Source organism: Paramormyrops kingsleyae, chromosome 6, assembly GCF_048594095.1.
Source record: "Paramormyrops kingsleyae isolate MSU_618 chromosome 6, PKINGS_0.4, whole genome shotgun sequence".
Classification (NCBI taxonomy): domain Eukaryota; kingdom Metazoa; phylum Chordata; class Actinopteri; order Osteoglossiformes; family Mormyridae; genus Paramormyrops; species Paramormyrops kingsleyae.
The window spans coordinates 2,026,085-2,040,283 of NC_132802.1; the positions used below are offsets into that span (position 1 = coordinate 2,026,085).

At 50.4% G+C, this 14,199-nt stretch overlaps 1 protein-coding gene across 6 annotated transcripts in view; it reads left to right on the plus strand.

The window, feature by feature from the left end:
- The window catches only part of casz1 (castor zinc finger 1), a 200,497-nt gene that overhangs the window by 160,311 nt on the left and 25,987 nt on the right, over positions 1 to 14,199 (plus strand). For all 6 annotated transcript variants that reach the window (XM_072713361.1, XM_072713362.1, XM_072713360.1 and 3 more), the window contains 4 exons: positions 4,218 to 4,745; positions 8,071 to 8,202; positions 10,181 to 11,057; positions 12,178 to 12,243. In XM_072713361.1, the coding sequence (XP_072569462.1) occupies positions 4,262 to 4,745; positions 8,071 to 8,202; positions 10,181 to 11,057; positions 12,178 to 12,243 (1,559 nt within the window). In that variant the 5' untranslated portion in view covers positions 4,218 to 4,261. The remainder of the gene's footprint in view (positions 1 to 4,217; positions 4,746 to 8,070; positions 8,203 to 10,180; positions 11,058 to 12,177; positions 12,244 to 14,199) is intronic.

Genomic DNA, 14,199 nt, shown 5'->3' on the forward strand with positions numbered 1-14,199 from the left:
GCCTTATTTGTAGGGTCTGCCGTGCATCTTAAAGCACTTCAGGGACGCCTGCAGCACAAGGCCACAAACGTGCTGAACTTTTCACTGAGACAAAAAAAAAAAAATGGAAATTAGGTGGAAATTAAGAAAGAAAATATCACTTGTTTTGTTTAACTTATTTTTCTTTATTAATTTGAAGATATTATATAGTCTAAATGTGTGCACGGGGGGGTGCCCCCCCCCCAAGGTACGATATTTCCCTGCTGACTGAGGTGCACCATCAGTCTGGGGTAAACCCCAGAGCGTTGCCATAGCGATGCCCATTGTACGGAGGGGTGAAGCCGCACAGTAGGCAGTAATCTGTGCTATCCACCTGATTGGTGAGGTTCATGATGCCCCCCCCCCCCCAGTAAAAATACGAGCAGGGTTGACCTGGCCATCTGATATCATTCACACATCCTACCTGCTGGTCCCCTATGCGATGAACTTCTGCAGTGAGATGCCATCAACTAGGACATAAATTAAACATCTTCTTGAATTTCATAATCAAGGAATTGAAATAAATCCTCTTTCCCTAACAGTTTTTCACACGAGGCTCTGCTCATCCCACCAGTCTAATTCTGGTCTTCTCACGGCCTCCCTCAGCGATTGCTATAAAACACAGAAATCACAAATAGCCTTCGTCTGACTTTGTTTCTTAGACTTTCGGCTCTTTATTCCCGCCAATGACAAGCGGCCGCCCCCTTTTCGCTGTACTCGTGTGTGCGTGCATGCATGTGTGTTTTCTGAAAGAAAAAATGTGCACAAATACTCGATAATGGAAAGAAACGGCGTCCCAGGGGTCATTTCCTACAAGGAAAGCGAGATTGCGATGCAGAGGAAATCAGTAGTTAACGCATGAAATACTGAGCACTGTAAACAGAGAGACGACCTTTTCTGTTACACCCAGATGACCTCAATCTTCCTTCTGAGGTGTTCTGAGAAAAAATACTTTAAAATTTATGTCTTCCACTTCCTAATAGTTTTTCCAGCTGTTTTTTTTCTACTCTGCTGTCCTGTAGATTGTGAACCCCCCCCAACCCCACCCAGCAATTGTCTTTCAGAAAAATGTACAGCTAGCTGCTGTTTGTATATGACCAGCCTTAAAGTACACATAATTCCTGAAGTCATTGTTTCAAAGAGGAAGTCTTCCATATAAGCAGAATGAATGATAGAGCAGGTGCTCAGGTCATGGAGTGCACTGCATATGGAAGAGGCTCGAAAGTCCATGAGACATGCGGGGGATCGCTGCCCGTTATCGTTCTGTCCTTCTTAGCTGACAGTCGCAGTTGTGACCATAAGCACACCACCAGTCAGATGTTTATACAGACCACAAGGTTTTTACCACTTTTCCATTCATTTCATAAACTGCAGATTTTTTTTATTCTTGTTAAGCATTGGAAAGTTGAGTGATACATGAAAATTTAAGTTAAATAAAACAAGTGAGTAACATTTGTGTAGAATGTGTGCAAAAACTTTTGACTGGTAGTGCACATCTTGATATTTAGAAGAGATTCTTCCGGTTAAGTACCTGGCTCAAGGATTGAAGAGCATTGAAGTTCCAGATCACACGCCTGTGTTCTTCTCCCAGATCTCCATGAGGCCAGAGAACAGAACCCTAAGCTGGGGTGCCACCTGACCACCTTATGATCCAGCACGGTGCTCTTTAAGACTTCCTTTGAATTAGTAAAACCGAGACACTAATTGTTAGGGAAAAAAGTGTTTGGAAATCATGCACATCTATTTTTAATCAGCAACAATGTTCTGCTGTCCTGCGTTTCTGTTGACACATAAATAGAAATGATATTCATATTCAAAGGCCCAGAAAATAATCAGAGAGGATTAATATGCTATACATGACTCTGTCCACCGCTCCTTGGCATGATGCAAGTTATTTACAACATGATAAGGATCTGGACTTAGAACAGGCTTCAGTACAGAAAGGACAGCCTATCCAAGGTCCGCTTCACCACCATTTAATCAAAACGGTGACCTGAAGTGTGAGGTCATTCTGGAGACAAGTCTTGTGGCCCCTTTCCTAAAAAGGCTGTTTTCAGTATGGAAACTACCCGAGCCGCGTAGCCCATCGCGGTGTGTTCTCCACATGGAGCCGCACAGCCGAGGAACTTGCCGTTTGACGAGCCGCGTAGCCCATCGCGTTGTGTTCTCCACGTGGAGCCGCACAGCCGAGGAGCTTGCCGTTGACGAGCCGCGTAGCCCATCGCGGTGTGTTCTCCACGTGGAGCGGCACAGCCGAGGAGCTTGCCGTTGACGAGCCGCGTAGCCCATCGCGTTGTGTTCTCCACGTGGAGCCGCACAGCCGAGGAGCTTGCCGTTGACGAGCCGCGTAGCCCATCGCGTTGTGTTCTCCACGTGGAGCCGCACAGCCGAGGAGCTTGCCGTTGACGAGCCGCGTAGCCCATCGCGGTGTGTTCTCCACGTGGAGCGGCACAGCCGAGGAGCTTGCCGTTGACGAGCCGCGTAGCCCATCGCGTTGTGTTCTCCACGTGGAGCCGCACAGCCGAGCAGCTTGCCGTTCACGAGCCGCGTAGCCCATCGCGGTGTGTTCTCCACGTGGAGCGGCACAGCCGAGGAGCTTGCCGTTGACGAGCCGCGTAGCCCATCGCGTTGTGTTCTCCACGTGGAGCCGCACAGCCGAGGAGCTTGCCGTTGACGAGCCGCGTAGCCCATCGCGTTGTGTTCTCCACGTGGAGCCGCACAGCCGGAGAGCTTGCCGTTGACGAGCCGCGTAGCCCATCGCGTTGTGTTCTCCACGTGGAGCCGCACAGCCGAGGAGCTTGCCGTTGACGAGCCGCGTAGCCCATCTCGTTGTGTTCTCCACGTGGAGCACTTTTCTGCAAGCTTCTGGAAGGCGGAGGGAGACTTCAACCGGACCTCCCATGGTACATTTACCAAAAAAGCAGGTGGGAAAGTATGAATAATGACGTCGATTTCTGTGGAAGCCAACGAGCTGAACGCACGTTTGAGCAGAAATCTCTAGAAGGTCACAAGGTTGAGGAGGGATTGTTCTCCACTCCGCCTATCTCTGCTCCAGTGGATCCAAACGAGATGACAGCGACTGACTGCTCGCTCTGCCAGCTGAGAGATGGTGGGCTTGGCACATGTAACACTGTGCAGCAACCAGACAGAGGGCTGTGCTGAGCAAACATTCATGTATACATACGGGGAAACATATACTTTTCAAACAGACATATTTATGTTATATGCACAGATGAGAGGTACGCGCCACACCGCTGTGTGTGTGTATGTGTGTAATTCTTACAGTGTCGGTCACCAACAAGACCTCACATGCTCCAGCTCCACAAAAAAAAAAAAATCCTCAAAGCATCACTGAAGCTTTTTTTCTCCCCCAAGATTACCAGGTAAATTTGGGGCAAGAGGCGAAAGGAATTGAGATGTAGGTGTGAAGTTGAGGGAGGTAGATAGAGCGAGAAAGCGACAGGCAGAGGAAGAGAGAGAAAAAAGAGGGAAGGAGAAGGAGGGAGAAAAGAGCAGCTCTGCACAGCAGACCAGGCGTGCTGCCTTAGCACGGGTGCGAGGCTGGGAGGACACCCTTGGGGAGAAGGCTTTCAGCATGTGTCCCTATGCTGAGACGCTGCCTCGTCCAACAGGGAGATAGTATAACATATTCAACCTGTTTCTGCCGTGCTGCTGTGGGGAGGTTTTGTCTCGCCACAGACAGGCCGATTGCAATCTGGCTGTGGTTTGAAGCTCCTCTTCCACTCAGAGCTTGATTCTGGTTTACAGTGAAACTCAGAGTAAGGTGCTTCTGACTAAGCTCTTATCCTTTTCTGTCCTCCTGCTCTCCGATTATCCTCTGATGGCATCTAAGCGACTGTAACGTTCATACAACATGCACGGTCTAAGGTTTTTGTCCTATATCGTTTTATAGGATAGTGTGATTTGAGCGATTTTAGTGAGGGTCCGGAGAGGGGACACTTTTGGTGATGAGCAGCATTGATGCATCTGGCCTTTCTGAGCTGTTTATAGGCCATGATCTAAAAATATGATGTTTGATCTTAAGGCTTGATGTGACAGATTAGACGCATGAGATTATCCTAAAAATCACCGTATGGTGCAAACTTTCTACATCATTACGTGTCTCTGAAATTCAAGGGGTGCTCACCATTTTGTTTCTCTCTCCCTCTCTCTCCCACATGCCCATCTCCCCCTTGAAGCTGAAAGGGCTGTATGCACTGATAGGACCTCAGGAAAATCCAAGATGGCTGCCAAAAGAAAAGGCGGCTTGAAGCTGAATGCTATCTGCGCTAAGCTGAGCCGGCAGGTGGTCTACGACTCCACCTCCCAGAATGCCGAGGAGGGGCCCGGCCTGGCAGACAGTTGCGAGAGGGGCAGCCTGCACCATGAGGATGCTGATCGGCCCGACGTTGACTACCTGGAGGGCCCAGCCCCCGAGGACGACCAGCGGCGGCGCGAGGCCATTGAGCGCTGGGTGAATGGGGACTACGGCGAGGAGACTTCGCTGGAGGGGGCGCGGGAAAGCCCCCCCGAGGGGGTTTACATGATTCAGCCCAAGGGCTGCAGCGAGGAGGAGGATGACGCAGGCGAGGAGCATTCCAGCCTGCCCGGCTCACGCAACAGCAGCTACCGCGAGGACCGCGACTCGGAGGACACGGGACCCAAAGAGGACAGCTACGCCTCCCCTGGCGAGACCCCTGGCCGCCAGGCCCCTTTCTCCTCTCCTGGTACTTTCTAATCTCCTTTCTCATAATGCACCTCTGTGTCAAACACGCCCACTGCACCTACCAATTCACTTTGCATGCTTTTTCTTTCCCACAATGCACCAGTGATCCTCTGCTGCCACTTTTTTAGCTAGTGGCAGGAATAGAAAACACTGGGGCGTCACTCACATCAGGAGCGGGGGTCCCGGCGAGCCCTAGGCGGAGATGGCCGCGGACGCCGGCCGGCTAGGGTTACGGCAGGAATGGCCGGTGACTTATGGCCAAGGAAACAGATGCGAGTGGGAAAAGAAGACAGACGCTTGGTTTACTGATGTGATAAAGGAGCCGTGGGAGCAAACTGTGGGTCGAGCGAGGAAGGGGGACCTGGCACGACTCGCTGGGCTCGCCTTACACCCAGCCTGGCGCTCCGGGCCTCCGCTGGCCCCTGTGCTCTGCCACTATAGTTAGCAGCATACCCCGGTCCCACAAGTGCTGTTGGTGGCCTTTCCCTGCCAGGCAAGCCCCCTCACACTGAGGCTGGGGGGGGGCACACCTTAATTAAGCAGGCAGGATGAGCTGAAGGGGCGCATGTCGGCTGGGGCAGGAATCAAGGCCAAAAACCGGCACACTTTCACTGTTCACTGTTGCTTTCTGGAGCTGGTGACACAGCGGGGGCCACGTGCACCTGAATTTTAAAGCAGATGAGGTCATTTGCCGGTTCCTCCTTAATTATTTGATACAACTATGTTATGTTACATGTGGCCTCAATAGCTGAGATCTCCCTGTCAAAAGCCACACTAACATCACCGATACTGACTGTCTACTTCCAGCCAATGCCTAGTACTGATTAACATGCACAGGAGATCAGATCACAAGAAAGTGATTTTTAGATACCCCGCCATATTTTATCTTAAGCAGAGTTCCAGTCTCTGCCAAAGAAGTACAGGAGAGCCTCTCACCAGCCTTGCTGGTTTTCAGAACGCGCCCATCATGGACAAGCGAACAATCAAATGAAGGTGTGGCCTTGCACTGGCCAACACCCCCGTTAGGACCATCCCCTAAAAAAACTGTAGCATAAATGGATTGGTCTGGATTGGGGGCCCAATATGATATGGTAAATGGACTGCATTTATATAGCGCTTTTTACCAAAGCGCTTTACAATGTATGCCTCACATTCACCCATTCACACACCGGTGGTGGAGGCTGCCATCCGGCTCACCGGGAGCAATTTGGGGTTCAGTGTCTTGCTCAAGGACACTTTGATGGGGTCAGGAGGACTCGGGGCTCAAACCTGCAACCCTCCAGTTGCCGAACGGTAGCGCTACCTCCTGCACCACCATCACGATATGCTTTCATGGGGCCCAGAATGATTAGGGCGCCCCTGGCCCCCGGACCCTGGGGTCGTCTCGTGTACAGGCGGGTTGAAAGCAGGCCAGCTGCAGCGAGCAGAGGTGGTGCAGCAGATGAGGTCAGCCTGCAGGGCGCCGAGCGGCGCGAGTCGCTGCAATCCGCCCCATTCCTTTGCATCGCTGCAGTTTTGCTCGTTCATATTACTTTGCACACTTTTCGTTTTTTTTTTTTTTTAGGTGGGGGTTTCTTTCATCTTGTTTATTATCTATTTTTTGTTCCGCTGGCTGCAGATGTTGTTTTTTCATGCTCTCTCTCTCTCTCTCTCTCTCCTCGCCGTCTTCACACCAGCCGCGTATCTGTGGCCTCACTCATGGAAGCGGGGACAAGGCTTCTCAGAACAAAAGAGAAAAAAAAAAAAACAAAAAAAGTGCTTTTTCCGGCAAATGCTGAAGCTCTGTGGTTTTAATTAGTCATTTAGTATTTATTTCATGCCTATAAGCAGCCTGCCTGTAAATATGTGTTTGTGTCGTGAAACAAGCTGCACCTTCGCGGCTCGGGGCGGAGGTAAAGCGTCTGAGCGCTGGCTGCATTAGTATCTTGCCTCTTCTGAGAGCATCCCCCCCCCCCTGTTGATTGTAACTAGGGCATCTATATTGCTTCGTTTCTGCACAGCTCACAATTAAAATACCCTCTATCCCCCCCCCCCCTTTTCCCCTCGCGCTCGCTGCTGTCTTTCAAAGGCTGATGTGAAGCACACATAATTATGCATATAAACATAGTGGCTTAATTATCTCCCACAACATCAGTGACAATGTAATTAACAAACACTGCGAGATCAATAAGAGAAACTGCGACCTTCAAAACATTTCAGCTTCCCCGTGCCGCCGCGCAACGTCGATGCCGCATCACCGCGGCCATGGCACCGATCCCGCCGCCCGGATCATCTCAGAAGTCACCGGAATGTGAGACCAGCGAACGGCACGACTTCACACGCATCCTTAGGGGATCAAACGCAGCCACCCGCATGCTCCATCCCAACTGACGGCCCGCTGACGGTCGTGCGTGTTTTTTTAACCCCACCAAAGGGCCAGGCCAAACTTTTCTTATTATTGATCGTCAAACATTTACAAACAGAAACGCGTTTAATCGCCCCTCGCCTCGCAGAAAACGGCTGAAGAAGAAATAAAATCTTTGTTGCCTGAAAAAATTTTGCCGCTCGAGGATAATGCATTAGCATAATAGCAGTCAAGAGTCACATTAATGTGTCTGTGAGCTCAGTTTCAAAGAATCTGGAGTATTCAAAAGAATCTAAAATCTCATCTCCCTGTTCTGAGAAGCTGGCATCCAAAAGGTGACACAAAAGAGCGTTACCAGCCCCCCCTTCCCCCGCCCCGCCCCGCCCCGCCACTAATGTCCCTGTTTGGTCGCCGCATCTCCTGCTTGTTATCTTACAGAGGGGGAAAAATGTGCCCTAACGGACTCAAAGGTGGGCAGGGTCTATGCCACATGGTGGAATGTGCCCTGCATGAAGTTCCCAGATAAAGAGCCCCTCTCTCCACTCTGCCCCTAATCACCCGCTGGGAGAGACAGAGCACAGCCCTGTGGTTGCCATGGCAGCCGCACCGGCATCATATGATGATAAGCTGCAGGATTCCCTTATGATGGTTACTTTTTCCCAAAAGTTGTAGGATGTTGTATTTGATGCCTGCCATGTGGGACTGCAGAGCACTGGGGTGTGTGACTCACTGCAGGACAAGAAAAGGGAATTTGAAGCAAATTAAAGGTTTCTGGGGATCTATAAAGAAATGGAGAAGTAACAAGGAGTGGGAATGGTCTACCCTGTGGAGGGGGGGGGGGCATTATTATTAATCTAAAACCAATCCAGAGACGTCACCGTTTCCCCCCCACTACCTGCAAGGTTTCTACAAACCCAGGATGGCGTCCATCGTGACAGTAACAGGTTGATTGTCTTTTTGTCTGCTTTGTTTTCTTCTCCAGAGGCAGATACCAAAAGACCTGTGGTGTCTTGCAAGGCCTCTGGTGGGGGTGTAGGCCCCCCCAGCTCAGGTCAGAGGGCAGTGAAGGGCTCTGGTGAAGGTCAGCTTCATACCTCAGGCCAGGGGACAATAGGTAACAGCAGCACCCGTCAACCACAGCCTCACACAACACCGCAAAGACCGTCATTATCGTTATTGTTATCGTCCTTGCTGCTGACACAAAATGAGTTATCCAGCGCATCTCAGATAAGCACATTCCTCACCAGAGAGCTTCTTCCTAGTGCTCACACCAGTCAACCCCTATATCACACACTCTTTACAGTTGTGATCCGTTATCCGTAAGCACCCTCCTGGACGATTGCTTTACCCAATACTGGGTCCCAGTATTTATTTCTCTAGTTGTTTCGGAGATGGCTGAACAGGTGGAAAGCTGTATTACTATTTCATATCACATGTCTGGGCTCATGTACTGATTGTTCGTCTAAGTTATCTTTTTTTTCCCAGCACAGTCCCTTGGGTGTGTTTCATCATGTTCCTTGCTGACAGCGTTAGTATATGTTACACATACACGGCGTGGGGGTGGCACTAGGCCGGCTCGGGGGTGTACACGCTCGTTTTCACTAGGAGACATGGTAAAATAAAGCAAAATACGACATGTCAACCAGACACCCGAGAGCAGCCACGAACGCCAAATTTATTCAAAAAAACCACTTCGACCACTTCCATCCTGTACTGTCATTTAATATCAGCGTTGCGGGGGGCGGCGGGGGGGGGGCTGTCGCGAACCGTCACGAAAAATTCCGTTTAAAGGCGACGCCGGGGAGCGGAGCGAGCCGCGGCGGCCGGACAGGTATTCCCTCTCAAATAGCCGATACATTTCTTTTAAATTTTTCATGCCCTTTCGATGTGGCAGATCGCCTTTCATGCTGATGTGCCGCGGGAAGGAGCAGCCCCCAGCGGCGCGGTGGAAACTCGGGGATTGTTTTACACGCCCGGGGGGGAGATGCGAAAAGCAGGGGGCGGCCGACCGATTTAGCAATAACGCCGAAATCGGAGACCAAAGCTGAAATATTTTAGTATTAATTACCAGGGCAGCGGCTTGCGTTACCCCATAGCGGTCTCGGGTGGACCAGGACACCGAAAAAAGTGATCAAATTAATGAATTAAAGGTCTGCAGCCGCGATGACCGGCGGCCCCCCGAGAGCTCGCGACCTGCCCACTGCGCGGTCCCGTCTTCTTCTTTTTATTATTTTACTTTTTTACGCAGCCATCAAACCCCATTCGCCAACCTGGATGAAAATTAATGGGCCAGAATTAATCTCTACATAATGCAATTAAAACATACATTTACCCCCGATTCCTCACGTCCGTGGGGAGGTTGCTGGATTTAATGGACTCTGAAAATAATTTTTAAAATAAGTTTCAGCGCGTAAATAAGAAGTGTGGGTGCTGATCCCCGGTGGGGCGCCTTAGTCCGAGGGGCTTTGAGATAAGTAAGCGCCGCTTCTCGGTGCGCCTGAGACAGTATAACAGGACGGGGCGGGACTCCATTAGGAAACCCCAGCTTATTTACCCCCAGGTGCCCGGAACACCTCCGCCCAGAAAAAGAGCGTGAAGTACAGAAATACGGTTTTTTAAGGTTTCAAATTTTGTCATCGTTTAATTTCGTCCCCTTAATTATTTTCTGTCTGGAAATCTCACTGAATAAGTCAGAAAGGCCACATAGAGAATTTTCGCAATGACTGACATGTTTATAAAGTTTCGGTGGTTACACTGATAACATTTTACCAAAAGTCACAATATTTTCCTCTTTTCTCGAAAATACAGTGTTTTATGTGTTGTATTTGCTTGTAAATTGCAGAAGTTTTGTAATGGCTTTAATTTTCACAAAGCTGTCGTTGTGATAGTATATTATTACTATACAAAGAGTATTGTAGTTTTCTTAGCTCCACAGAGGGAAATATCACTACACAAACAGTTACATTAAGAGCTGCAACCACCTTACAATTTAATGTTAATTTTATTTTTCCATCCATTTGGCCCCCCTTCATTGACTTGGAAGCCCTAAGCTCCGCCCCACTGACGGTGTCCTGTATTTCTCGTCCCTGAAGGTGAGGCCCACGCTCTGCGTGACTACGCTGCCAACACCATGAACGAGTTCCTGGGCATGTTTGGCTATGATGATCAGCAGGTGCGCGACGAGCTCGCCCGCAAGATCAGCTTTGAGAGGCTCAAGGTAGCCACCTGTGACCCGGCACCCCCTGGTGGCGAGGAGGTCTCCCGACGTGCTCGATTTTCCAAGTATGAGGAGTACATCCGCAAGCTAAAGGCAGGCGAGAGCCCCTGGCCCCTGCCCAAGGCTGACGAGGCCGGCCCCAAGCTAGGCCAGGAGAAGGCCTCGCTGCTGCCGGCCCCGGGCTGCCTCCAGCCCTCCGAGGGCCGCCTCCAGGCCTCTGAGGGCCAGGTCTACCCAGCCGGCTCCGACCACAAAGCCGGGGGCCACCTGGGGGGCCCGCCCGCCAGTCCCACACAGATGCAGGGCCTGGCGTCACGTGCCTCCAAGTACGACTTCTTCATCCACAAGCTGAAGATTGGAGAGAGCCTGAGGCAGCAGAATGGCGCCACCTACAGACGGCCCTCCAAGTATGACCTAGAGAACGTCAAGTTCCTGCATCTCTTCAAGCCCGGGGAAGGGAGCCCCGACATGGGTGGGGCCATCGCCTTCAAGACCGGCAAGGTGGGCCGCCCGTCCAAGTACGACATCCGAAACATTCAGAAGCTGATGCCCGGCAAGCCAGAGGCGGCTCTCATGCCCAACGTGCTCCAAGCGCCTCCGGGCAACCCCACGGCCACCGCCCCGGGTGCCAGCGCCGCCACCAGCGTTCCCGGGGACCAGGCCGGACCCCTGGCCTTCAGTGCTGCTGACTACCTGAAGTCCAGCTTTTCCAAGACTGACTCCATCACCACGGGAACCGTGTCCTCAGTCAAGTAAGGCCCAGTGACAGGAGGAGAAACACCAAATAATGTCATTAATCTTTCATATGGGACATGCTGCCCACTAACGGTCACTTTAATGTCTGAATTGTACTTAATATATCAATGGACATGGAATTGTTCTGTCAGTCCTGGTAGTACGTTTGGAGAAACCTAGCGTATGGTTAATCTCATTGTCTTCTTTACACAGGGACCATCCCATTTAACCACACACTTTAGATTCCTATTTCTACAGTAGGTTTTTCCAATTGCATTTCCTTAGTTTTATCCCTTAAATTAGGCTTGTTCAGTTCTCAGACTGGGCAATAAAAGATATTATTCCTTCTGTTTGAAATAGGTGAAAATATATCAAATAGCCTAAATATCTCACTGCCCAAGATGAGTGTCCCCGTTTAACATCACTTGGGGGCACTGGGATCGACTGGGAGCTATCCCACCACGCGAGTCAGCGCTGTGTCTGCTGTGACTCTGCGGTCACCTGAAGGCCGCCTGAGTCGCTAGGCACCCATCCCGAAGCGTGTGCTGGGTGATGGAGTGGGGTTGGCCACGGGGGGGGGGGGGGGGGGGCAAGGTGTGAGAGCAGCCCCCTCCGCTTTTACGTGCTCAGTACGCACCTTTACACATTTATACAACCAGATATTTTCAACATTCTTGAAATGTAACAACAGTTCAACAATATTTAAAAAAAAAAAAAAACAAATTGAAAATGGTTGAGTTTCCTATATGGCAGCCCCCCCCTCACCTCCCAAGAACGGCAGCTCTCCGGAGACGGGCACTCCCTCAGAGTCCTAGGGGGCTTGCTTCTTTGTGGTCTGTGACCCCTACCCCAGCCATTACATCACTGCATTTGCGTACACGTGCACTTTCCAAAGAAAGCCCATGCATGATTTATGCTGCATTTTTCTTTTTATTGTTGGGAGGCAGTGCATCAGAGCACTCATACAACCCCCCCCCCCCCCCCCCCGATTCATTTCCACATGAAAATGTTGTCACAACTCAGAAACATGTACTGATAGCTCCAGGCTTGTGATGGCTTGTAGGGAGAGCAGGGAGTCCGTGCTTGTTGGCCGGAGACCTTTCCTCTGTTAATCTCTCCCTTTCTGCTCCGCACCAGGAACGGCCTGCCACCCGAGAAACCAGCTGCCGAGGATGGAAACCTGTACCAGAAATACATCGCCAGGTATGCAGATTCTCCAGCCCGAGAGCAGGATTTCCGGAAAGTTCCAAATAACCCCTAGTAAATCGGAGACGTGTTTTACGCAGTGATAAACTGGGATGTCGGTGCGGGTCGCAGAGAAGTTTTGCACATGTTCAATAAATTATTAGTAAGCGACCAACTTTATGGGTTAAAGATGATGAATGGAGAGCCGGCGAGGGAAACGCTGGTGAGTAATTCTGAGAACGCGTTAGGTCTCGGTCAGCCAGAGGCAACAGAGCCATTATAGCCGGGAGAGGCCCCCCAGACAGGGGGCTTTCTGCTTGTTAGAGTCTCTGAGAGACTGAAGGGAAAGTCAGAGCCTTTGGTTCTGGGTGGGGAGATGGGCCACGAGCAGCACAGGATATCACAGAATGTGAGGCTTCATAAATGACGTTGTGACTCAAGAGCTCTGATGGTGCAGGATACTCAACAGCTGCCCAAACGTCGACCGTCAGCGATGGCTCCCTGCAGCCGCGATAACCCGACACGGCCACGGCAGACTGCATTTGCCGCGCTCTCGAAATCTGAGAAAGAAGCTGCTGTTTGTTTGTCTGTGTATCCGCGCTTTGGCCGTCTCCAATGGCTGACTGGCTGGTACTTGGCCCGCTGTCAGCCAGGGCTTCGCCATAACAGCGGCGACCACAAATCACGGCCCTGACTGGCACCCGCGCCCCGACTCCCACACACACACGCAGACGGAGCCCTCCTTGGACTGATTACATTTCGCAAGAAGATTTAATTAAGGAATTTCTAATGAGGCTTCTGCTGGCAATGCCAAGAACTGTTTTGATATTTGTTCTGCATAATGCATAAAATTTGTCTAAACATCTCAGCGGTTGATGTGCAGGGAGGCCGCAGATAAGCCCAGATACAGTTTCAATTTCCGTGCGGGGGGGATAAACGAGAGAAAGGGAGGAAGAAGTGGGGGAAAAAGATGGAGAACTCATAAAAAGAGCAAACGGGGGCTGGAATATCTGGGGGGTGGCGGTTGGCTCGGGCGCTAACGAGCGCGCTTGTGTTGAAAACTGTCGCTGTTACCATCTTGGCACCAAACGTCCTCTCTGCAAAAGAGGAAAATCTTACTTGCTGTCTGCCCATTCGGCAGCTGGAGGTTGAAGCAAGATTCCTGGGAAGCGTTTAGTCGCTGTTTCCCCCCTTAAACCCTCGCAGGATCCCAGCGCCACTCATCCTCTCTGTGATGGGGCAGGGGTACACACCAATGGCTGTATTGTAACCATCTTAATATTTAATCTCTCCACTCGTGTGGGGGGGGGTCTAGAAGGAATGTGAAACTGCCAGGTGATGAACTGAGGGGTGCTTCCTGAACTCACAGACATTTGTATCAGTGAGGGATTCTGGGTAATGGGGGTTGTTTCATTGGTGCGTCGTGACTTCAGTTATTTTCTTGAGAAGTTGTGGGCAGAAAGCCTGCCGAGAATCTCATCCCAACAGACACACCTAACACAAGTATTCATGCACACACACAAACAACAGTAGTCAAGAAAGTACTCATGAGTACACATACATCAAATCTGGTACTAGTTCTCATGGACATATTTACATGGAAACAGGTGCAAGCACTCAAGGAAGTAGTCACAGACGCATACAAAAAGATACAAGTACTCATGGAAGCACTCATGTATAAATATCCAGGCAGGTAAAAGTATTCAAGAAAATACTCAAACACATACAAGTCCTGTGTACACAACCTTAATCCCTACCCAGTCCTAACTTTAACTAAAATAACCAACTTTAACCAAGTAACCAAACAAAATACAAGGCTTTAGGCATTTTTAGTCTTTTGATTGCAGTCACAGATTGTTATGAAAATAAATTTCCCCTTGTGGGGACTGAAAAAAATGGTCTCCACGACATCAGAATAACAGGTTTTTATGCTATTGTGGACTCTCACACACACACATACAAACAAGGACCAAG